The sequence below is a fragment of the Peromyscus eremicus genome, chromosome 4 (assembly GCF_949786415.1).
Source record: "Peromyscus eremicus chromosome 4, PerEre_H2_v1, whole genome shotgun sequence".
Classification (NCBI taxonomy): Eukaryota; Metazoa; Chordata; class Mammalia; order Rodentia; family Cricetidae; genus Peromyscus; species Peromyscus eremicus.
Window position 1 is genome coordinate 41,285,266 of NC_081419.1, and position 25,035 is coordinate 41,310,300.

The 25,035-nt window shown below is 37.9% G+C and overlaps 1 protein-coding gene across 1 annotated transcript in view; it reads right to left on the minus strand.

The window, feature by feature from the left end:
- The window catches only part of Kcnh7 (potassium voltage-gated channel subfamily H member 7), a 150,468-nt gene that overhangs the window by 29,821 nt on the left and 95,612 nt on the right, over nucleotides 1-25,035 (minus strand). Inside the window, exon 8 of the mRNA XM_059258841.1 lies at nucleotides 2,590-2,842. Within this exon, the coding sequence (XP_059114824.1) occupies nucleotides 2,590-2,842 (253 nt within the window). The remainder of the gene's footprint in view (nucleotides 1-2,589; nucleotides 2,843-25,035) is intronic.

Sequence of the window (25,035 nt, forward strand, 5' to 3'; positions counted from 1 at the left end):
TTGCCATGTGGTTTTCTAAATATACCTTCAGGTGGAAGTGTTCTGATGCTGTCAGTCCAGGAATATGAGAGGCTGAAATGAGTTGAATTCATGTTCTTTCTGTTCAGCAGGATCACATCTGGAGCTTTTGCCAATTAACAGCTCCACCATTCCTCTGCACTCACAGTATTTGTTTAAAGTATTTAGTTCTATGTCCCCCACATACCTCATCAGGGTTTTGGTCACCTGTTCTTTGCTTGGAAACTTTGTCCCCTTTGTGCTTCTACAAATACTGGGATTATTTCAGTATCTGGATTCTGATGGTCCTCCCCATCACCTCTGCCTACCCATGTGTTGTCTGATTTTCAGTTTCATTCAATGACAAGAGTAAGAATAACCGATGTTTTTCTGAGGACCATGTAGGTGCCAGGTACTGTGTCAAGTGTTTATGTATATTATGCATATGCATGTTTATGCATATATATGTATATTATACCCCAAAATAATTTTGTGAAGATGTGATTAGCATCAAAAATTTATAAATATTGAAACAAAATTAAGAGGTAAACTGACTATAAGAAATAAGGTAATTTCTTAGTTGGGTGAAATAGAGGAAGAAAAAGTAGCCAGGATTAAAACTCATGCATTTTGACACCAGAATCATTCATTATCTTTACCTGCCAAAGATATAAAACCTCCCAATAGTTCTCAAAATTTCATGGCCGTTGTTCTGTTTCTGAATATCAAGGTACTCAAATGGTATATACCCTTAGTAAACGTTGATAGACTACTTTATGAAGTCACTTGTAAAAGTCATTAGTAACAGTGCAAAATAGTGATTTCTTCACATATCCTGAAGGTTCTTTTCAGACTAAAAAACTTCTCTATATGCCTTATGTTAGCTTTTGGTGGATTACCACATATATCCTCCAATTTGGGGAGCTATGAATAATGTTTAAACAATAACCCTCCAACAAGTCAAAAATGCTAGAATGTTCTTATTTTAAATGAAAGTTTAATAAGGAAAAGTAAAATACCATATACTAATAATTAGAGAGAAGATATTGTGCATGGTTTAAGTAAATACTTATTAGACTTTGAAAACCATAATAAATAGCAATAATTTTTTATGCTAACATGCATGAAAATTGGGACACCGAAGGAGAAGCTTTTGAAATTCCTTAGTTTGAATGACTTAGTCTAGACATTATTTTTATGACTCTGAACTGTGTTTGCATATGGTTTATATTTTAATTATCTTCTATGACTCTAGACGAGCAAGGAAGAAACCCTGCGATGCTGAGCAGCACTTTGTACTTACTGCTCTCTAAACACAGAAGCTAGCTGTTTTTCACACAGATGCCAGGACAGACAGGCTTAAAGATCAGCCTCTGCTTTTCTTGGTAACACACCAAGATGAGCTTCCAATGCCAAATCCAGTGAAAACTTTCTTTTGATAAGTGGCCTTGAGGTGACTTAGGATGCTTTTATTCCTTGACTCTTTATTGGTTTAGAAATAAAATTGTGTACCTTCTCAATCTGTGGATTTTTTTACTGTAATAATAACAAAATTATCAAAATACTAGGGAACTCACTTAAACCTCTTCATTTGTGTAGGGCATCTAATGAGCCTTGCTTTGGTTCTGTACATCAACAAATAGATAATACTTACGAGTTAATGTTCAGCTGTGAGAACTAAGAACTGAGTGAAAAGAATATTCAGCTGCACATATTGATGGAATGATTGATAGATAGACACTGGGAAATGAACCTGGGGCCTTGACTGTGCTAGGCAAGTCTGCCTCTCATCTACTCCTCCAGCTCTGTATGCCTAATAATCAATGGAACTGTGTATTAAATCTACGAGAAACTGAATTTTCATAGACACTGGAGGAGGTGTTACTGTGGGGATGGGGGAGTTTTGATCCTGTAACTATGTGGTCAGAGAGAAAGAAAATAGACTTACTTTTTTTCTGTTCCACTCTCCATTACCCTAACAGTTGAAAGAAATGCTATAACTTCATATAAGTAGGTTCAGTTTTAAATAGATAGGTTGGACTAAACATGAACGTTCCTTTATACTCAAACCCACGTATTACTCATTTTGTGTCCTATCATCTCTAGTCCTGATGTTATCCTTACTGCCACATTCTGTTAGTAAGGACTCCAGTTCCTTTTCTAAGGGTGTATAGCAAATAAATGAAATTCATTAAAATATAAACTTAGCTCATGCTACTGTAGGCACATGCTAATTAGTATGTCTACAACATTGAGTATTTCATATTAAGATGCTGCAGGATCAACCATGAAGCCAAGTTCTCATGTGAAAAGAAAATGTCGACTATTTTTGTATATTTGGCCTCAAATGTTTAAGTAGCTGTCAACAGCTTAAGAGAATCATGAGAATGTTTACATACTAAACAAAAATTGAGACATTAAAATGTATTCTGGCAAGGTTAATTTGATATGACATAAATTGAAATAAAGTCTTCAAATGATCGGTGTTAGAGTCCTTATCAACCAATCAGTCTGTTAGCCTGTCATTCTAAACTAATGATTGGTCAACCTCTCGTAGCTGAAGATGTCATTATTCCATGCTAAAATACTCACCAAGAATAGCTACCACGATGTCATCCTTGAGGATTTCAATGGAACCTCTCGATAAGAAGTATAGTGCAGTTAGGACATCCCCACAGTGAACCAGGGTGTCTCCCGGAGGGGCGTGGGTGGTTTTGAACTTCATTGCCAAAGCTCTAAGGCAGCCTTTACTTGCTCCTCGAAAGGCTTTGCAGTTTTGCAGTAAAGTCTGGTTTAGATGCAGGCAAATGTCAGCTTGTAAACATTCTGGAAATCCCTTTAAGACCTGAAAGGAAAAAATAAAGAGTTTGATACTACCAGAACACCAGGCACTTCAACTTGAAATAAAGTCTATTTCTTGCCCACAGATCTGAAGATGCAGTAATTGTCACGAGGGAGATTTTATAATGCATCTAGTTTACCTCCCTTAATGAATATTTGGTTTGCTAAACATGTCAGAAGTTTTAGCTCTGTATTGTTCTGTGAATTAGCTGCAGACATTCAATGCAACCCAAATGCTGTCTCATTAAAATGCTATGCCTACACATTTCTCATTACGTCTCTTCGCCTGCATTAGGTTATGTAGTATCATATTGTGCATAGATGTAATGTAATGTGACAATCAAAAGGACACTGGTAAAAGGGAATACAACTCAAAAGATGAGAAACCTTTTGAAAGAATTTTAAATCAATTTAAATTGTCATCATGGGTGTACATTTTAGTTGATGCAGCTTTGGTATTTGCAAATATTATATGATGCAATGCTCTTAGTCAACTCTACTTTGAATAGTCATATTTTTTACATCTTTTTTATACTAAATATTCTGTCAAACATTGAAAATAAAGGAAAGGAGAACAGTTGATGTACTTTGAAGGTAAAGTTTAATTTTTAGTAATAGAAATGGTGCTACTTTTGAAAACTTATTGGTTAATTTAAAACCCTAGGAACAGATTAAACAATAACTTGTGACAAATGTCCCTCAGTTTGAATAGAATAAAGTGCTATTTTTATTATTTTATTTATTTATTTATTTATTTGTTTATTTATTTATTTTGGTTTTTCGAGACAGGGTTTCTCTGTGTAGCTTTGCGCCTCTCCTGGAACTCACTTGGTAGCCCAGGCTGGCCTTGAACTCACAGAGATCCGCCCGGCCCTGCCTCCCAAGTGCTGGGATTAAAGGCGTGCGCCACCACCGCCCGGCAAAGTGCTATTTTTACAAAATTATTAGATGCAATGGGGTGGGGGCACTTTTCTTTAACTCTTTATGTCTTGTTCTCTGGGGTGGCATACGCAGGCGTTAGTTCTTATGCTGACTTTTCCCTGCAAGTATAAACAGTATGCTTTGGGGCTGGTGGAGGAAGCATTGAACAGAACAATTTACAGGGTAAAAATGCGTTTAGAGATTTTTCTTCCTCTGGTTTTTCTTGGTTCAACCTTAGTATATAATTCAATATAACCAAAAATAATCATAAATTGGCCATAGACAATTCTAGTGTATCTAGCATGTAAAGAAACCTCAAGTTGACTTATATTTGAGACAAACTATGATTGTCAGTGTTTGAAATACTAAAACAGCTACAGTGATCCAACTTCTACAAAGCTACCAAGCTGACATAGCCTCTGAATTGACTATGATATAATATGAAAGAATCTTTAACAGATGTGAAGCACAGCAGCCACATTTTTGTTCTTGCTTTACTCATCTACGGAGAGTAAAGTATATTTTGGAAGAAAATATGTGGGATTAAAAATTTTCTTGAATTTGCCACAGTTTGACTCTTGTGCAAGTCACTTCATCTATCCACGTTTTTTTTTCTACAAGATTAGAATCTCCACAGTACCATCTTAGTAATGTTATCACTAAATAGTGTGCCAGTTATCAAATTCTGCTTACTCAGCTCCATGCTGCCAACACTTCACTCTGAAAGTTTTCTGTTACCTGACTTGGGTCCAGTAGAATTCAAGCCTTTTTCTTGTATGAGTTTCTGAGCACGCATCCTCAAACTTCCTCTTACCTGTAACTTCAGGTTCTAGCTACCTGAGTAGACTCCTCCCAGTTCCCTTGCTTGTACTGAAGACCTCTCCAATACAAACTATACAAACTGCCTCAAATTGCCTAGTCCTGTCTCTGAAGCCTAGTGGTTTTATCTTACTTTTATGGATGCCTACATAAATTGAGGTTTCCTCATGGAACCAATAGATGACTGCTCTTTTCCATCATCTACATTTGAAATTATTGCTTTAAATTCTTCAGCAAGTTGCATCAATCTGGAGATGACCTTAGTTTGGACACTGTTTTCTGAATTAAGAGCCATTTTATTTGGGGATTCTATAGGGAAAAGAACACCAGTGTTCATTGGCTTCTGCATGTGTTTTTTTCCTCCCTTGAAAGCCACTTTTGAAATCTCAGCATAACTCTTAAATGACCCCACTAGGACACAGACGGATAGAGCACTACACTAAATGATAAGCTAGTCCTTTTCTTTTAGATATAGTTGATAAAGTCTCTTATCTTTCACATAAACAAGGGAGGTTATTTGTCCTGTACAGCTGAAATGTGCTTCTGGAAGATTCCCTGAAATAACCCCTGAATATAGTCAACCTATTGTGTTTCTGTGTGTCTGGGGATGCTGATGTGTATGTTGGCATGTTTTGAGTTGGAAGGCGAGATGAGGCAGAGATGGTATTTCCGTCTTTTGAATTTGTCACATGAGCTATGTAGTTCGATGAACACAAATTCTTGATTGTCCACTTGCCAGTTCTGAGTTTGCTGGTTATTTAACTTCTCTGTGATGCAGTATCTTATTTTTAAAAATTAAATTAATAACATTTGCTTCACAGAGTTGGGACCACAATTAAATACAATAATATATGTGAAACACAAAGTTGATAGTCAATTCACCATGTATTTTTGGATTCTTTAAAAAAAAAAACCTGAGTACATATTTCCTACCAAATAACAAGATAATAAGTTATCTTTAATTAGTTTTATACTCTGCTAACTGAGCAGAGTTGAAATGTTTTGTAATCTAGGCATTATTAGTTTGTAGATCCCTTCCCCTAGCACTTCTCTATAATCTTATTTCCTATTTCTCCTTAAGTGCTCTGGTTCATGTGGATGTGAGTTTTCACAGGGATTTGCCTTAAATTCATACTGAAAATAGACAGTTAATGAAATATATTACAACTATATTTTAGAATCCCAGTCATTGTGGAACTGCTCACAGAACCTGAAGGTCACTTGGGAAAGTTTCCAGGCTAAACGGTCTATTTTCAGTCTTCATTCTGCTAGACTGGGATCCATTGAAAAGGATTGCATTCAACTCAAGATGCTACAGAGTCTTCTTTTCACAAGAGGTGATTATACAGACATTACAGAAAAGTTGCCCATATGCAGAAGTCTCATGTGATCTTAACTCAAAACTAACTATCTAAACTATCTTCATTTCATCACATCTGTTGCTCAAGTAAAACTGAGTAAGACTTGAAATTTGCTTGTTGGATCTCAAATCCATTGTTTGGATTTCCCAAGTAGGTCACTGACTTTAGAATTTGTATTTAACTTCAGGGAAGAAAACTTTTTTAATGTAGAGTTAACAGTTTGGAACATAAAAAAAAGTACCTTTTTTTTTTTAAGTGAGAAATAAAAGGTAGTTTCAAGTAGGTGTTTAATCAAGACATCCTGTTCACTATTTCCATCTGGGTTACCTTCTTCCTTTCCTATTTATTGTATTATGTTTTTCTTGTGTTTGTTTCCTCTGTTAAACTTCCTGAATTAGAATCTTTTCATTTACCACTGAACTACTGACCTCTTAGCAGGCCTCATAGATATAGATGGGAAACAGCTGGAATGTAAAATAGCTGAATACAAATCAAGACACAAGCTTGCTTGATGACGGTTAAGTCCGTAACCACAGTGCTCTGTGTTCTTGGCTGTCAAACTGTGATGCTGCAAACCTGTCACTGTCCGCTCTGCATCTGGAACTACTGTTTCGTTGAGCAAATCCAATTTTAAAGCCAAGAAGCATCACCCGCAATCAGTCTAGTGGCCTGCACCTTAGAAAATCAGTTCTTGTCTTTTTAGCACATATTCATTCACATCCTTGCTCATTTAAATACTTAAATAGCACCAGACTCTAGGCTCACATCATAATGAACAAAACTGTTCTGAAAATGTGTGTCGTCTTCACGACAGATAAACACAATTCTTACAGGTCTAATCAGTAATGGCTACACTGTTCTCACGTTCAGGTAGGATATTTGTAACGTGCATTTGTATTTGTATAATGGACATTCATGGAACCCTCAAGCAGCAGTTAATTTGAGGTGAGTTGAAGTCCTAATCTCAGTTTTCTAACACTGCTACTGTGGGACAGATTTTTAAGCCTCAGGAAAGTTCCAGAAAAACTCTTCTCTCTGTGTAGAAAGGAATCACATCCCTTTATTATGTGTGATGTAAAGCCATTTGTGTCTTGCCTTCCCTTTACTTAAACTGATGTGAATAAAAATCTATGATTCTCATAATGAAACTATAACTTATATGAGACTTTTCTCATTGAAGTCTGAACTACTTGCTGTGATAGTTATATAAAGTTCCATAGTTTACTGCTTGAGGGCTCCAAATGCAAAGACTATTGAATACGAAGAACCCACTAATAATACTTTAGCATTATTAAGATCATTTAAAAAAGTTACACAAAACAAAGGGAGGGCAAAATTATTATCTAACAAACGTGTATGAAATGTGATCAGTAATTGATTCAGAAGCATCTGACTTCCTGGTAGATTTCCATAGCAGTTGTATATGCCAATACACTTGTAATGTCCTGACAATACATTCTTGTTATTTGTAATTATACTGAACAAGCATTACAGCATTACAGCTGAGTCCATGCTGACACTCATGTAGGCCTAATGCTTCTCACTTGATATACATACTAGTCAAAATGATATAAAATTTAAAAATTTAAAATCCTTCTATATAAGTTTTTAAATCAATAATAACAAAAGACTTATGCTATGTATTGGGACACCAATGAAAAAGAAGTTTGATCAATCCTGATGACAATATAATTAAAGAACTATATATCATAGGTGTCCTGGCTAGATTTATGTCACCTTGACACTAGCTAGAATCATCAGAGAGGAGGGAACCTCAGTTGAGAAAAATGCCTCAATAAGATCGGGCTATATGCAAGCCTAGAAGTTATTTCTTAATTAGTGACTGATGTGGGAGGGCCCAGCCCATTGTGGGTGGCACCACTTCTGGGGTGGTGGTCCTGGTTTCTATAAAGCCGACTGAGCCTGGTTTCTATAAAGCCGACTGAGCCAGCTGTAAGGAGCAAGGTAGTAAAGCAGCACTTCTCCATGACCTCTGCATCAGCCCCTGCCTCTGGGTTCCTGCCCTGTTTGAATTCCTGTCCAGACTTCCTTCAATGATGAACAGTGATTCAGAAGCATAAGCCAAATAAACCCTTTTCTCCTCAATTTGCTTTTGATTCTGGTGTTTCATCACAGCAATGGTAATCCTAACTAGGGCAATAAGTTTTGGTTAGTGGCATTGAGTGAAAAACATTCCTATTCAGGGAAATTGTCAACAAAAGAGTTTGGACATGGCATTATTATACCATCTTTCACGACAATAGGAGAGATATTTATTCCCTTAATAAAACTTTAACTGATAGAAAAATATTTCTAAATTAAGACATAGTGTATTGGCAGCAAACTGTTACTCTTTTCGAAGATTTGAGGCACAAGATTGAACATTTGCTGCTTTCTGTCTCTGTCTGAGACTGTCCCATGATGAGTGTATTTTCCAGATTCTGTTTAAAAGAATTCAATGATGTAAATTTTAACCCAAACACTTCCCAGCCTTCTTTCACGTATTTTGAACCACAGAACTCACTTTTTGAAAGAAACCAAGGATATTACCTGACAGATATTGTCTATCCTGTGTACTGCAGTAAGGGGTCTGATCTGTTTTCTAACCAGTGGCTTTTCATTCATTTCAGCTAGTATTGCTGCAGAAGGGAACGTTCGCAAAGGCAGGCCGAATAGAGAGCACATTTAGGCAGCTTGACTGTGGCAAATGGTTCCATAAATAGCAGATTAATCATGTGGACAACTTCGGTGGCTGAGTTAACTGTCATTAGGAAATGTCCTAGGGAAATTCTCTGGGTCATTAAATATACTTAAATCTTGACAAATTAGGATTAATCAAAACACAAATTAGCACTCCCTGTGAACCTCCAGCATGATTATCAAACACATTATGCAAGTAATATGTTAAATCTTAAGTCTCTGCCCTAGCGTACAGCTTTACTATTTGATAGCATTTCCCCACTCTGGTAGAATTGCTGTTTTTTATGTGGGCATTCAGCTTTTTGATAAATCTTTAGCACCTGTGAACTCATGAACCTTACGTTTTGTTCTTTGTAGACACTGATGTATTAACATAATGCATTTTGTAATCTCTAGATCATTCTGTATTATATCATTTCTGTAGTTAGGCACTAATAAATAGGAAACACATACATTCTATGCTTCCTTGGTGGTTACAATTTGATTACTACATTTTAACCACTGATTATAATACTGAATCCTTAAGTAGGTTTAGCCCTACATATACACATTAATTACCCTAGTGTGAAGCTCAAATTGCTTTGACATCTATTTTTTTTATTTTATCTCCATGTGGCTGATAAAAATAAGGTATTATTTTAATATATAAGGCCATCATGCCTTGCCAGACTGTTGGGTGAAATTAAAGGATGGTGAATTCAGAAATGTGGAAATATTTATAAACACTGGGATAATACATTAATACATTTCATGTAACCTATCTACACAGCACACAGTTTGTATTAATCAAGATAGAAAGCCCTATCACACTTGGACATGGCTAAAACAACAAAAAGTCCTGAAGTAGATTTGGCTCCAGCAATGATGCCTTAGAAAATAAAGAGCATCTTCTTCCTACATCCTCCTATTTCCCAACCAGCAGCATTGCCGTGATGTTTCCTTTTTAGAGAGACACTTCAACATGACGCAATGAACGTAGGGTTAACAGTGATGTGTGGGCAGAAGGGAATCACTGTTTTTAATCATCATCCAACCTCTGGAGTCTTTTTTGCTAAATCATTAAAAGCTTGGCTCACACGGGGTGTTTCAGGATTTCGGCAGTGTGATCTCAAAGATAACTGTAGAAACTATTAAGATTTCTAGGGGCTACAAAAAGGACCAGCAGCCTCAGGGTTAGGTTCTTAGCCTCCCCCTTTTAATTCCTCCAGTTCATAGTAGAGAAAGGGATGAAAAGAATGTCACTGTAGCCCTTTCTTCTAGGTGCACTACAAATAGTTCTTCTGAATTGATTGATTGTAGATGATCTGATCTTGCTCACAGAGTAAAAGAAAGGGAAATGCAGTCTTCCAGGTGACAGATACAATGATTGAAAGTATCACCTTGCAGCTAAAATGCTATCTTTCATTTGAATCAAGTTTTATGATCCCAGAAAGATTTCTCTTTGCTATGTTTTAGAACCAAATTTCTTCAACATTATATGAAGCAATAGAGTTGCAGTCATCTCATTTTACAAATATAAAAGATAAGACACAGCAAACTAGAGGACTCTATGGAAGTACTAGGACTCCAAACTTAGTTCAGAATTTGCTTAACTATTTTTATTTAGCTGTCTTTCAAGTTGGACCTCTAAAGCTGCTAACAGTATGAGACATAAAGTGTTTCTCATTAAGTTTTAGTAATTGGTTTTGTAGATACTAAAGGATCAAGATCCCGAGTAGATGCTCTCTTCATTTTGTATAAGAGGGGTGATGTTTTCCTCAGAAATATTAAGATAGATGAAAATGTAATTAATTGTTTTGTAGGGAAAGTAAAAACCCATATTGACAATTGTTTAACTTATTATAAAATAGTAGCAGCTTCACAACAGAAATTTACTGTCTTCATAGATTTTTCCCTTCATAGTTTCCCTTCCCATAAAATGTACTGATTGTTACCTGGAACTCTGACTGTTGTACATTCTGTCAGATCTCTGCACATTTCTGCTTCTACTAATGAAGCCACTGTGTATGTTCCAGCAGGTTTTTTTTTTTTTTCAACTTCACAAGTTGGTGAAATTACATAATTCAGTAATATAATACAAAAATCCATGACACCGAGAAAAAGGATGGCTATTCTCCACTTCTTAAACTACAAAGTAAAGGTAAATTTGGAAAAGTTTGGTAGCAATGAGCCATTTAAAAACTGCAATCAGGATGGGAACAGGAGGGATCAGGTTGGGGAGAATAGAGGGAGAGAGTACTGGGAGACAAAGCTAGAATTGGGGGCATTTTGGGGACATGGTATGCTGCAGGCTGAAAAAAATATGTAAAGTAGGAATTCAGCTGATTATGACAAAGCTAGACCTGGAAGAGTTAAGAACTCTTCCAGAGGATGAGGCCAAGGTTCAACGAGTCTTGGTGATATTGACTTTTGATTATTAGCTGTTTCCTGCTATGAACTTCTCGTGTGCTAGTATGGCTATGGCTTTTCCATCATTCATTGGGCACAATTTCTCCTATACAATTAAAGTATTTGTATAACTTTCTCCAATGGTGCTACAATAGACACAGTCAAAATCCCTAAGTTCAGGCCTTTCTGTAATTACCATTATTAGCAGCATTCGGCCAGGACCATGCCCCGACGGACCAAAGTATCTTATCTGAGATACCTCACAGACTCTCTAAGAACAGACTTAAGCATCTAGACTATCTGTTTGAGAAGGCCTGGTGGATGTGCTAATTAAGCTTAACTTTCTCCTTTTCCAAATCTTATCTCTAGTTTTAGATCTCCTTTTAACAATTACCAGGTGCATCTAGCTGTGACAGAAGTTGCCTAGCGACCGAGCACAATACCCCGGCCCTGCTAGAAAATGGCAAGAGCAGAGATAGCTAAGATGGGAAAGAACTAGATGAATGAGAACTTAGATGGGGCAGAACTAGACGAAGGAATTAAGATAGAACTTAGAGGGGACAGCAGATAAATATAGAAAGAAATCTGGCAAGAAAGGAGGTAGGCATGAGAGCAGAATAGAAGCTGTGTAGAGAGAGAACTGACTCAGAAGAATAAAGTGAAAGGACTAAAGAGTCTCGTGCATGTAGATTCATTTAATATTGTCAAAGATTAGGTTATCAGCTGGTTGTAGATTCTTCTACAGACCCTGGGAGAGGGCTATCTAGAGACTGGACCCCAATAGTCCACGTTAATGGTAGAAATTCAGTGCAATGGAAACTCCTAAGAATCAACAGGGGTGACCCTAGCAAAGACTCCTAGTAATGGGGCAATCAGAGCCTGAACAAGACATCTTCTGTAACCAGGCACAGCTTCCAGTGGAGGGACTGGGACACCAACCCAGCCACAAAACCTTCAACCTACAACTTGTTCAGCCTGCAAGATAAACTAGGGAAAAGGTGGCACAGAACTTATGAGTGTGGCCAACCAATGACTGGTTCAACCTTAGACCCATGCCATGAGAGGGAGCCCAGGCCTGACACTGCCTGGAGGACTAGAAACTAGAGGCTGGGTAGCCCAGGGATCAAAGATAGAACCAAATACAACCGGCATTAAAAAAAAGAAAGAAAGAAAAAAGAAAATTCCTAATGATTCTAATGATTCCTAATGATACTCTGCTATACTCATAGACAGGAGCCTAGCATAATTGTTGTCAGAGAAGCTTCATTCAGCAACTGATGGGAATAGACGCAGAGATCCGTAGTCAAACATTAATGGGCAGAGCTTGGGGAATCCTACAGATGGGGAAGAAGGATTTTAAGAGTCAGAGGGGTCAAGGACACCACAAGAAAACTCACAGAATCAACTAACCTGGGCTCATAGGGGCTCTCAGAGACTGAACTAACACAACCAGGGAGCCTGAATGGGTCTGACTTGAGCCCTCTACATGTATGTTATGATTTTGTAGCTAGGTCTTCTTTAGCACTAATAACAGTGGGAGTGGTGGCTGTCTGTGACTCTTTTGCCTTCCCTGGGGACCCTTTCCTCCTACTGGGTTGCCTTGCCCAGCCTTAATACATGGGGAGGTACCCAGTTTTGTTGCAACTTGATATGCCACACATCCTGGCTGGTTTTGTGTGTCAATTTAACACAAGCTAGAGTCATCAGAAGAAGGCGCCTCAATTGAGGAAATGTCTCCATGAGTTCCAGCTGTAAGGCATTTTCTCATTTAGTGATCAATGGAGGAGGGCCCAGCCCATGGTGGATGGTACCATCACTGGGCTGTTGGTCCTGGGTTCTCTAAGAGAGCAGGCTGAGCTAGCCAGGGGAAGCAAGCCAGTAAGCAGCTCCTCTCCGTGGCTTCAGCATCAGCTCCTACCTCCGGGATCCTGTTTGAGTTCCTGTCCTGATTTCCTTCAGTGATGAACAGCAATGCTGAAGTGTAAGCCAAATAAACCCTTTCCTCCTCAACTTGCTTTTTGGTCGTGGTGTTTGGTTAGAGACCCTAACTAAAACACCATATTTGGTTGATATCCCTGTGAGTCTTGCTATTTTCTGAAGAGAAACAGAGGAGGAGTGGTCTGGGGGAGAGGGAAGGTGGAGGGGAGGGACCAGGAGGAGAGGAGGAGAGGAAACTGCTGTCTAGATGTAATATATGAGAAAGGAATAAGAAAACAAATAAAAAACTGAAATCAGATTGCTGAAGTAGATGTGGGTTCAAATATTCGGATAACAGAAGTATTATCATCCACGAACTCCATCCTAATCCACAAGAAAGGGAGAAATAAAAAAGTAATTGAAAAGTGACCATAAAACGGAAGTTATTGGAAATAAAGAGCCATATCTAAGAACTTTGGGCTAAAGCACAGGATGATAAAACAGAAACATTTCATGTCAAAACTCACAGGAAAATGCCCATCCTTATATCCATCACAAGAAAAGAAAAATGAAATCCAGGACAGAGCTGAAACTAGGAAAATACAGTCAGCTTTCTGTGCCCTTCCAGCAGTAAGCATGGGTACAGCATAACATTGAGAAAGGAAGGAACGAAAGGGCAGTATATGTGATGGAGGTGAGGGAGGACAGAACACAGGCCCAGGGCAGGAATTATGGAGAAGAGCACAAAGAGCGCATGCCACCTCATTTACTTCAGTTTCACAGACCGGCACGGGTGACGTAAGATGACAAAAGTTGGAAAGTGGGTCCACTCTGACAGATAACTGAGTGTAAGAGAACTAGAAATATTGAATCTGCTTGGCATGTTGGATGCAATTGTAATATAAAACTTAGTTATTCTCAAACGACTTAAATCTGTAATCTTATGGTATGTAGCTAATCTTATTTTTTAAAAAATGCAAACAAAACACAAGCTATCAGACTAAAAAACAGGTTTTATACAATTGATGGCATTTTCTTTCCAGTCACATAGCAAAACACAAGAAAACCGATGAAACAAAGTCAAAAATATAATGGGACCTTTTAAAAACGAGGAATGGTCTCTTAACTACATCAGAAATGTTGGTAAATCAGACCCTGTTTAAAATGGCAGCAAAAAAAAATGTGTCAAAAAGGTCCATTAAGTGAAATGATTGTCTTGAAAATATATTAGGAACAATTTATAGTCTATGTGACAGATTAAATCCTGACATCTGGAGTGTATGTAGAGTTCTTATAAAATAAGAAACAGCGACAAAATGGTAAAAATAGGCAATTCATAAAAGAAGCTATCCAGATATGCTGTATATAGAGAAAGCCTGTTCAGCCAGAGAAATGTCACTGAAGCAACCATAAATGCATCTGCTAAACTGGAAGAAAGGAGAACAAAGTGTAGCGCCCATTGCCACAGAAGGAAGAGCAGGTGAGTGTTACCATTCTTCTCGGAAACGGGAATTGCCAAACAATAGCTATTAAAATGGAAATTGCTCACAGAAATCTCTCACCTGAAAATCTGTTCATAAGGATAAAACCATCAGTAAAAGATACAGGTAAGTATATTTGCTTTGCTGTCATCTGAAGTGGTATAAAATTAGAATAAAAGTGTAAGTGTATTAGTGACATAATAGTTCAGTGTTACATTAAAACTGTAGATTATTATATGCTATAGAACTAGAGTATGTAAAATGAGTTACTGCAGGAAGTCACATGATTTCATTTTGTAAAGGGGACTTGGATGTAATTTTATAAGGTGTGAAGTGAGAAACATCAAGTATAACGTTAAATTACATAGCTAAGTGTGTGATGATGTGTATATGTAATTATATATATATGCATGTATGAGAATATTAGCACATTCACAGCAGAAATGAGAAAGATTTAGAAGATTAACACATGAGTGATGGATATTGTATGAATAAATTCTTGATGTAGAGAGGGGATAGCAATGAACAAGGATGAAATAAAATCTGCACTATAGTGCTAAAACCTCCCAAATAAAATACACATATGATTTTATCTGTATAAAATTTGTATGTAGTTGTGTCTCTGTGTGGGTAATATGGGCACTATTACGAAAGATAGTCTTAACTTGAAAATCTCTGATCAGGTTGTATAACTCTAGAAGGATAACAATTATTAAATATTATAGGCAACAGGCTTGGTGACCAAGATGCTGCAGTTGGACATTATCTATGATTTGAAAAGATCTAAGGTAAATTCTAACTACTTTTAAACAGAATTTTGTTAAACCATTAATAGAACTCAGGATATTTTAATCTGAAGGCCTTCTACTGGGGTCTAGATTTCGTAGTACCTGAGGGTGCTATGTTAGGTACCAAGGCAGAGAAGGAATCACTAGTTCTACCAAACTGAACCTTCTGAACCCCAACGACCGTCATGGCAAGATATCCCTAAAGGCGCAATAGTGACTCATACATTGTCAACAGGCAATAGCTGTTTAATTGATCATATATTGCTCTCAACAGGAGGAAAATCGTGTCTAGTTGTAAATACCTAGTCAGTCATCTGTGGCTAGTTAGGTCTTAGAAGAGAGTGTACTCCCACAACTGTATTGGCCAGCATGATTCCTAACACACTCTGAAATCCATCTGTAGCAGGAATCTTAAAAGTTCTTATTAATAAGATCAAACCCGAGCCAGGTAATGGGGTGAACACTGGGAGGTCAGAGAGACAGAACAAACCACAGCTATCTCACCTTGCCAATTCCTCAGCTGGTCCTGTTTCCTCAGACTGGAAGCTTCTGTGTTCTCATCCCAATGGCTCTCAGCTGAACTGCTGCTAGAAGCCTGAATGCTTAACCAGCCAAATGCTTAACCAGGCAAATGCCTAACCAGCCAAATGCTCCTAGTTTCTGGTCCTCACGCCTTATAAACCTTTCTGCTTTCTACCACCACTCCCTGGGATTAAAGGCTGCTTTCTGAGATTAAAGGCGTGAGTCACCATGCCTGGCTGTTTCCAATGCAGCCTTGAACTCACAGAGATCCAGAGGGATTTCTGTCTCTGGAATGCTAGGATTAAAGGCGTGAGTGCCACCATTTTCTAGCTTCTGTATCTAGTGGCTGTCTGTTCTCTGACCCCATATAAGTTTATTAAGGTACACAATATTTTGGGGAACACAATACCACCACATCCATCCTTATACCTACAAATAAATGTAGCTCTCCCCACCCCCCAACATCAAAGAAACTTTGATTTGCATCAACCAGAGACCATCACAGAAAACCACAACTAGTTATACTGCAAGAATCAACTGATTTAAGGGAGTCCAGTCTCAAAAGATACATCTACTCCTGCATTGAAGGCTCAAGGTACATCATGGAAGAGAGGCCAGAAAGACTGTGTGGCAACCTAAATAAGACCTGACTATTAGACACACTATTGTGGAATGGGGAAATCTCACAGAGCCCTACACTGTATAAAAGAATTATGGTTAACTAATGACTACTGAGAAAGGAAGAATTAGTTTTTCTTAGGAAAATAAAAAGGGGGGGCTTAATTAGTATCCAAGACCAATTGGGCAGCTCTGAAATCATATACACAGAAGCAACATTAAATGGACTCAAAGTTTTATTTATATATTCATGTATATATATATATACATACATATGAATATTTGTAGCAATAATAATAAATAAAAGGTTATCAATTTTTTTAATCAAGGATAGGGAAGTGAGAAGGGTTAGACAGAGGAAAGGGAAGAAAGGAAGTGATGTAATTATATTTTAATTAAAGAATTTTTCAAAAATTGTGTGTATGTGTTGGTTGTGTGTGGTTCATACATGGGCACATGGGCGAATGAGCATACAAAGGCCAAAGGAGGTCATCAAGTGGCTTTCCCCATCACTCTTAATTCCTTCAAGACTGGCTCTCCCACCCAGGCTGTCTGGCTCGTGAACTCCTTGGACCCACCTCCCTCTACTCCTCAACATTGGTGTTGCGGGCACATGCAGGTGATGCCCAGTTTTTCACATTGGTGCCTGGGATTTGAACTCAGGTCCTCCTGTTCATAGAGCAAGCACTCTTGCCCACTGAGCCAGCTCCCTAGCCAGTATTTTTAAACAGAGTCTTATACTCAGATAGTTTACAGTAGTTCTACAACTTGTATTTGAAAAAAAAAGTTGAGTCTTAGTGTTTCTTTTCATTTTGTTTCAGTGGCTTGAAAAGTCATTTCTCCAAAATAGTATATGGCTAGTATAAAAGCCATAACCTATGGGAGCTCTGATACTTAATGAAAATATCTCTAAAATATTTATAGATTCCAATTTAGTGTGCTAAGGCAGATAGGACCAAAAGGGAAAGTAATCAAGTAATACATTGCAATTAAGTGCCCTCCTCATGCATAAGGATGAGGACGTAGAAATGAAAAGCAGTCAGACACATGGTGAAACATTGCCCCCAATTTTCCTTTCTTTTTATGATTAACAAAATTTTTAAAAATTAAAATATAATAACATCACTCCTCCTTCCCTTTCCTCCCTACCACCCTGCCATGTCACTCACTTTTCTTTTCTCATTTCTCACCATTATCTAATCTACACGTCCCACTTCCCCAGCTCATCCCAGAATGTCCCCATCTGTTCATTTTACCCAAGACTAATGCATATACGTTTGTTCCATCTACCAGTCCTGTTTGTGAAATAATCAAGCATATTGCATTTTTTTTCTGAATGATATTCTCACTGATTCTTCAGATATGCAGTCAAAGGGATTCTATTTATTGTGAAAGTGGCTTGGTCATCAGTTCTCAAGTTATCTGATACTCAATATTATGATGGCTCCTAGACATGGAGAATAGAATTCTCTCATAGACTAAAGCTTCCGTTTTGGAAAACACCACCAAGATCTCATTTTCCTTACATTTGTGTATCATGATTTACAGCAAAGAACCAGAAGTCAGGGTTGGATTTCCCAGTTGAAATTAAATAACAACATAGATGAGGAGTGTGTCTTTGGCTTATCTTCTCCTATGGTAGCTGTTCCTAAACACAGATGTGTTTTTTTTTCTCTCTCTCTGAGGGTTGTAGATCATCACTATCTGTGAAGATTACCAATAGAAAGGACAAGATGAACTACAGAAGAAATACAACTGTCTTAGTATAGTGTCCAGACTCCACCAGCAGAAACTATGCAATTCTCTCTCAGGAAAACCCCAAGCAGACTGTCCCAAAGCATAAAGTCTCGTGGTGGTGGAAGAAGGTGATCTGCCTCGCTAACAGAAGTCAAGATACCAACTAAAACACACTTTGAGGTACATCTATCATGAAAGTTGTAATTATTCTGTACTTTTCCTATACTTACATTCACATAAATGTCTACATCTAGGAAAGTATATATCTGAAATTTTGGTGCTATTACATCCTTAAGATTATGTAATAACATGGTTTGGGTGAGTTGTTTATGCTAACTTTCATCCTTAAATTAAAAAAAAACCAACTAACATATTAAGTAGAACATATTTGTTAATAATAATTTCCATGTACTGGTTTGTTTTTCATGGAAGAGAGTATCAGGCTTTTTTTTTTTTCCTGAGGAACATTGGGGTGATCTGAGTTCATTAAGTTGGGAAAGCGCTTAGTTATTCTAGTATCTATTTTAAACAGGCTTAACATAATATTTCTGAAGAATACTTTATTACTGAACTTCAATGAAGTCTGTGTAGGGAGTAGCAAAATCGAGGAAAACACAGTGATGTCCCTAAGTGAATGTGCACTGTTGACACGTGTCTGGAGTCTCCAACCAATGGTGGAAATGGAAAAGCTTACTCCCTCCCCAGAATGAGGCTCACAGAGAAATGGCAAAGCCTTCCTTGCTGGTCCATGTGGCTGTTGATTGTGTGTGCAGAAAACGTTCACCATAGCTTTTTCTATCTCCTGATGTTACAACCTGAAGAATCCTCCCCTAGAGAGGCTGCTCCTAGTGATATTAGCTGAACCTATCCTTTTGATTCAGCAGCATACCATAAGCCATGCCTTGTTTATTTGTATATTTATATAACCCTGTCTCCTTGTTCAGGTGTGAACAATAACCCCTTCTTTCTGTTCATCTCTCTATAACATGCTGAGCTTCTGTGTGCTGCGGCTTCTCCAGCAGAGAGCCCAGACCATCAGAACCCAGCTTTCTGTGTTTGTATGTTTGTCCATTCTGTGTTCCCTAGTCATACCGGTCATGTTCAGTTCTCTGGAGTCTGCAAGATCTGATTTCTTCCTTCCTTCCTTCCTTCCTTCCTTCCTTCCTTCCTTCCTTCCTTCCTTCCTTCCTTCCTTCCTTCATCTCTCGCTCGCTCACTTGCTCACTCTTCCCTTCTCTTTCTCTCGCCCTCTCTTTCTCTCCTCTTTTCTTCTTCTTTTTTTTTTTAAATTGACTTATTCTGTGTTAACAAAAGAACAGGAAACTGAATTGGGTTTGAATGACTCTGCTTCTTGCTAATCAAGGGTCCTATTCAAACAGGGTCATTATTTTAAGGAGTTGCAAAACCAATGAAGATACTATTTCCACTCTCTACTGCTGTGAGAAGAACACTAGTGATGCACTGGAGAAACTGAAGCCCAGAGTGTCCTCACTGCCTCTGTGGTGTTTCCACAGTAGCTGTTCTCTTTAAAGCCCTGGGGCAAGCTGTAATTCCTTCCTATGGGTCAAAAGCTGCTAAAAACAAACAAACAAACAAACAAACAAACAAACAAACAAACAAAAAACTGGGTGTGGTGGCTCAGGCCTTTAATCCCAGAACTCAGGAGGCAGAGACAGGCAGATCCCTGAATTTGAGGCCAGTCTGTGTTTACTGAAAGACTTCCAGGACAGCCAGGACTTAATAAAGAAACCCTGTCTCCAGAAAAAATAAAAGGGGGGGGGGACCTCACTTGGCATAGGAGAGCATGTGGTGGTCCCAGTAGATAAGGAGATAAACTGTAGATAAGTCCTTCTTTACATGATAGGAAAAAGCCATCATTTTGGAAGAAGACTGAGTGACTTGTCACCTAAAATCATTAGATGCCTTTTTTACGTTTTCTATCGATCGTGCCAGAGAGTTTCAATTACTTTGCTGTTGTTTTCTACAGTGGTATTTTAAAGAGGTTTTGACTAAGTAGCATAGGATGGGCAGATAAACTTTCCCTTTCTTAAAGCGTATGTTGTCTAGCAGCCTGCTATAGAGAAGGAGATCAGGAGTGACGAACTTGGGTACTAATATACAAGTGCAAGTTTATAATCCACCCTTTGCACAGAGGTAGAGAATCTCTGCTGATTGATTAATTACCATGCAGATGAAATTATCATCCTTAAAAAATGTAAGTTACATTTATTTATTTATTTGTGAGTGTGTGTGTGTGTGTGTGTGTGAGTGTGTGTGTGTGTGTGTGTGTGTGTGTGTGTGTGTGTGAGAGAGAGAGAGAGAGAGAGAGAGAGAGAGATTAGGGCACTTGTGGAGGTCAGAGGACAAGTCTTGTGATTGGCTTGCTCTTTCCCCATGTGGGTCACAGGTAGAAAGCCTATTCATCAGGCTTGGCAGCAAATGCCTTTACCCAATAAGCTATCTCATAAAAACATCATCTTAAGTACATTTTGCAAAGTTATTTTTAAGTCTTAATTCCTAAATGATGACCAGGTGTGGTGATATTTTATTTGTGCTTTAATTAATAAAGCTTGCCTGGAGATCAGAGGAAAAAGCCAGCCATTATAAGTAAACAAAGAAGTCAGGCAATGGTAGCATACTCCTTTAATCCAATCGCTTGGGAGGCAGGGATCTGTCTGGATCTCTGTGAGTTCAAGGCTATACTGGGAACAGAGCCAGGCATGGTGGCACACACCTTAAATTCCAACAGGAGTTGATCATGGAGGTCTGAAGGTCTGTACAGACAGACAGGAAGTGAGAGAACTGGGCAGGAAGAGGAAGTGATATAGCTGGACAGAGAGAGCAAATCAGATGGTAGAACAGCAAGGTATATAGGCATGGGTAGACAGGAAGTCTCATCTTTGGAAGCTGAGGTGTTGGTGAGGTGAGATTAGCTTGTGGCTGTTTCTATTCCTCTGATCTCTCTCAGGCTTTAACCCCAATTTCTGGCTCCAAGTTTTTTATTTAATAAGACCATTTAGAAATTCATCTACAACCAGGTATTTATTTATAGAAAACCAGAAGATTTCACTGGTCCTATGGTCCATGATCATATATTCGAAAGCATTTGCCCAACTCTGCCTCCTTTAAATGTCTGTTGGATTAGTCAGATATGCAGACACTGTTTTAAACACCTTTGCTATGGTTTCATGTTACACTGATCAACTAAATGTTGTTCATTGACTATGTTTGTAAATAAAAGGTTTTTAGAATAGGTAAAAGGATTAAAAATATGGATCTGAAGGCATGCTACATTATTTTTAAGCTTTCCTTTTGTGCTGGTGACTGGGTTTATCGTAAGGATTGTTTTTGCCTGATTTCATCCATTGACCACAAGTGCAGGTCCCCACCACTGCACTTAACTGTGATGTGTCAAAAACTGTGATCTGAACATGAAAGTCATACAAATGTGAAATTATTTAAATAAGTGTACAGAATAATGGCTTTCGCTCAGTGCATTTGTGTGTATGTGTGAACAAATGCTCATGTGTACTCATGCTTTTGGAGGCAAGAAGTCAGTCCAGCTGCTGTCCACTTCTTATGTATTTATTTATTATTTATTTATTCTGATATAGGGTCTCTACTTAGCCTGGAATATACCTAGGAGGCTGATCTGGTTGGCCTGAGAGTCTTAAAGATCTGTCTGTGGCTGTTTTCCCTGTGGTGGAGTCATAGCAAGAGCCACTGCATTTTTTCTTAATGAGTTATGGGGATTGAATTCAAGTCTTCATGCTTTTGAGGCGGAGTGAGCTGTCTCCCTGATCCCCAAGATGGGATTTTTATTAAGTACAATTAGATCATGAATGCAGAGGTAACTTCAATGCTAGTACCTGGCTACCCTGCCAGGTAGCTGATAAATTAGGAGAGATGGGGAAATAAGGAAAATAAAATATGATTAAACTATTCTTTAGAAATTATACCAGCCCTAAGAAATAAGGGTCTCTATTGAACAGTCTGCCCTTTATCAGCCTTGCTTCTACTTTGGCTATATGTACTGAACCCTTTAAGAAGCATGCTGTGTCATGCAGAATATCACTGGGCTTGGAAAGATTTTTAGCCTGCTAGGATGACTCTTCATTGAAATCTTCAAGGACTCTAGCCCTACAGCTCTACTCCTAAGCCATATCTCCATTCTTCCTCACCATTCATTGAGAGTTAATGTGGGAGCTTAGATCATGTAATGCCATGCTGGTGAGCTTTCTCCCTTATTCCTGAAAGCCATCATGCCACTTTATTCATTTTCCCTACCTGTGCTCTAAGTGATTTTATCTGTTCACCTTTCTGGAGAATGTACTTCTTATCTAGGCCATTAGCCCAGATACTTTCTATATACATCTCTCAAAATTGCCTTCATTAAACAGTCATAACAAAAATTCAATTTCCCCTATCCTGCTTTTCCTAAAATCAACTAAATAACAATGTGTCTGGACTACCTCATCCACTGTGTGTGTGTGTGTGTGTGTGTGTGTGTGTGTGTGTGTGTGTGTATGTATGTGTACATAGGTACAACTTGCTCTTTTGCTTGTGTTTCCTGGAATGTTTTCCTTTGTTCTCCATAAGCAACGATTTTAATACCGACTTAGGCTGGTTTTTGAACTACATTCATTGCAAAATGTTCCATAAGGAAGGCTCACATGTTCACTACAGGAGCAGAGGAAGTGGGCAGCAAAGAGATTATGATGTACACATCATATTTTAACACAGGTGCTTTCACATGCTTATATGTGACGAGTTTATTGAAACTGCAGAAAGATTAAATGACTTGCTCAAGACTGGTGGCAGGCTGAGTATGAGTGCCAAGGTCTCTTTTTCTGTCTCTCAGCCTTTACTTGGTTGTTATCGTAGCAGAAATTTCAGGAAAGGCAAAACTCTTCCATTACATGCACATAAGTGATTTCCTTCCATGCTAGTATTAAATTATAGAGTTTCCTTCCTGTCATGATGAAGAACATCTTCTTGATTTAAGCCCCTAGCTCTTATGTGTGGTATTAGTCTACTTGATTCTGCACTTAGACAGAAAATAGTTTTCATTTTCTTGTTATCGTTCTCACAAAAATAATGTCAGCTAACTTCACAAAGTTTCAGATTGGGTCATAAGATGGCTTTGATTTGTGGAAATTTTCTTGAAATGCTATTAGCGCTAACTTGAGAAAACATCTCTTTATTATCAACTAGTCCATTTTCTGCATGTAGAAGAAAAATATTTTCAGGATTAATCTGTGTACATGCTTGAGACAATTATCCAGTCCTAAAACTGAAGCCGGACCCTGAAAAACACATTCTTATCACTACCTTTCTTGGCTTGACCCTCTCCTCTACACTGAGCCATTTTGGTTCAAGTGAAACAGAATCCATGATTGTTTTCTGTTTGGGAACATCTGTCCACAGTGTATAACAAAATTAAACATAGAAGGAGTAAGGGATATAGCCTCACTTTTTTTTGGGGGGGGGGGTCAATTATCCTTATGTTTTGGTGGTCTGCTAAGCAATCAAATGTCTTGGCTCATGAAATAATTTTAAGTGGATTATCTGTGTGTTTGGAAACCTCTACTTCATTTGAAGATGATTGAACAGTAAAAAAATGGCCTGAAATGTTTCATGAGAAATTATATTTTTTATACTTAAATGAAATAATATGGAATGTTGATGCAAAATACAACAGTCTGATGTAGTTTTATGTATCACAGTACATAAACTAGCTAATTTTCAACTGTTTTGAAATCATAATTTTACCAACAATAATTTGACAGGACACAATAATCATTAACAATGTGGTTTTGGCAGTAAAAAAAAGCAAACAAAAAAAGGTCTTTTTAAAATTTTCTTTTCTCTCTCTCTTTTTTTTAACCTCTCAACAGCCTAATAGTACAGTTACTTTTCTCTAATCAACTTAGTTTTACACATTGCACTTAATAAGCAAACATCTTCCATTTGCTGTTTTCAGAGTTAACTCATACTGAGTTTGTTTTTGTTTTTCTTTTCTTTTACTCACTTTGCAGTCACAAAATGAAAATGTAGACACCATGTACAAACAAGAAGTTCGTGCAAAGTCAAGTTTTCAAAACCACATGCAAGTTTCAGCGGCACATGGCTTAGAGCTCACACGCTCCAGGATCATGTAATACTGGCATGCAGATGAGAGGAGAGAAAGGCACCTACATCATGAAGAGAGGATGATGAAAGAGAATGACATTTTCTTTATGACAGTTATCTAATGCAAACCGTATACCCGTAACCTCTACCAGCATGGGAAGGGGGGCAGAGAAGTCCATTTTTGTGGGGAGTAGGAAACTGTACATAGACAGGATTGGAGGTCAAGCTGTCACTGAAATGGAGGATTTCTACTCTACTTGGCCTCTTCCACGTTATCTTCCCCAGTTTCTTGCTATGTTTTTCCTCTGCTATATCATGCAATAGAGATCAGAACTAACACTGGAAATCATTTAACAAGCTCTAAACCTGACAGATAACAAGGGTATTCTCCACAGTTTACACGAGAATTAAATTGGATATAAATACCTCCTGTTCTTACCGGTGGGTGTTGTGATTCCATGTGTTAAGGTGTGAAGCAGACAGGAAAGAGATAAATCTTTCATAAGTACATTGCAAATAGCCAAGTGGTATAGAAACCATATTTATAGGTAATAGAGTCAAACAATGATAGGTAAATAGTTCTCACAAAATATTTTATCATAAAAATGGTCATAAATCTAGGTTTTTATGGAGAAGGGAGGTAAAAGAAATGACTGGTTTACTACTGTTATTGAAATACTCTGGCAGTATGAAACAATAAAATTGAGTGACGCATATTTTAATTAAAAATTCTTGACACTGCCTAAGCCAGCCCAGCACTAGAGACTCCCCAGTGGTTTTGAATGCTGGTATCTTAGTTAATCAAGCACAGTA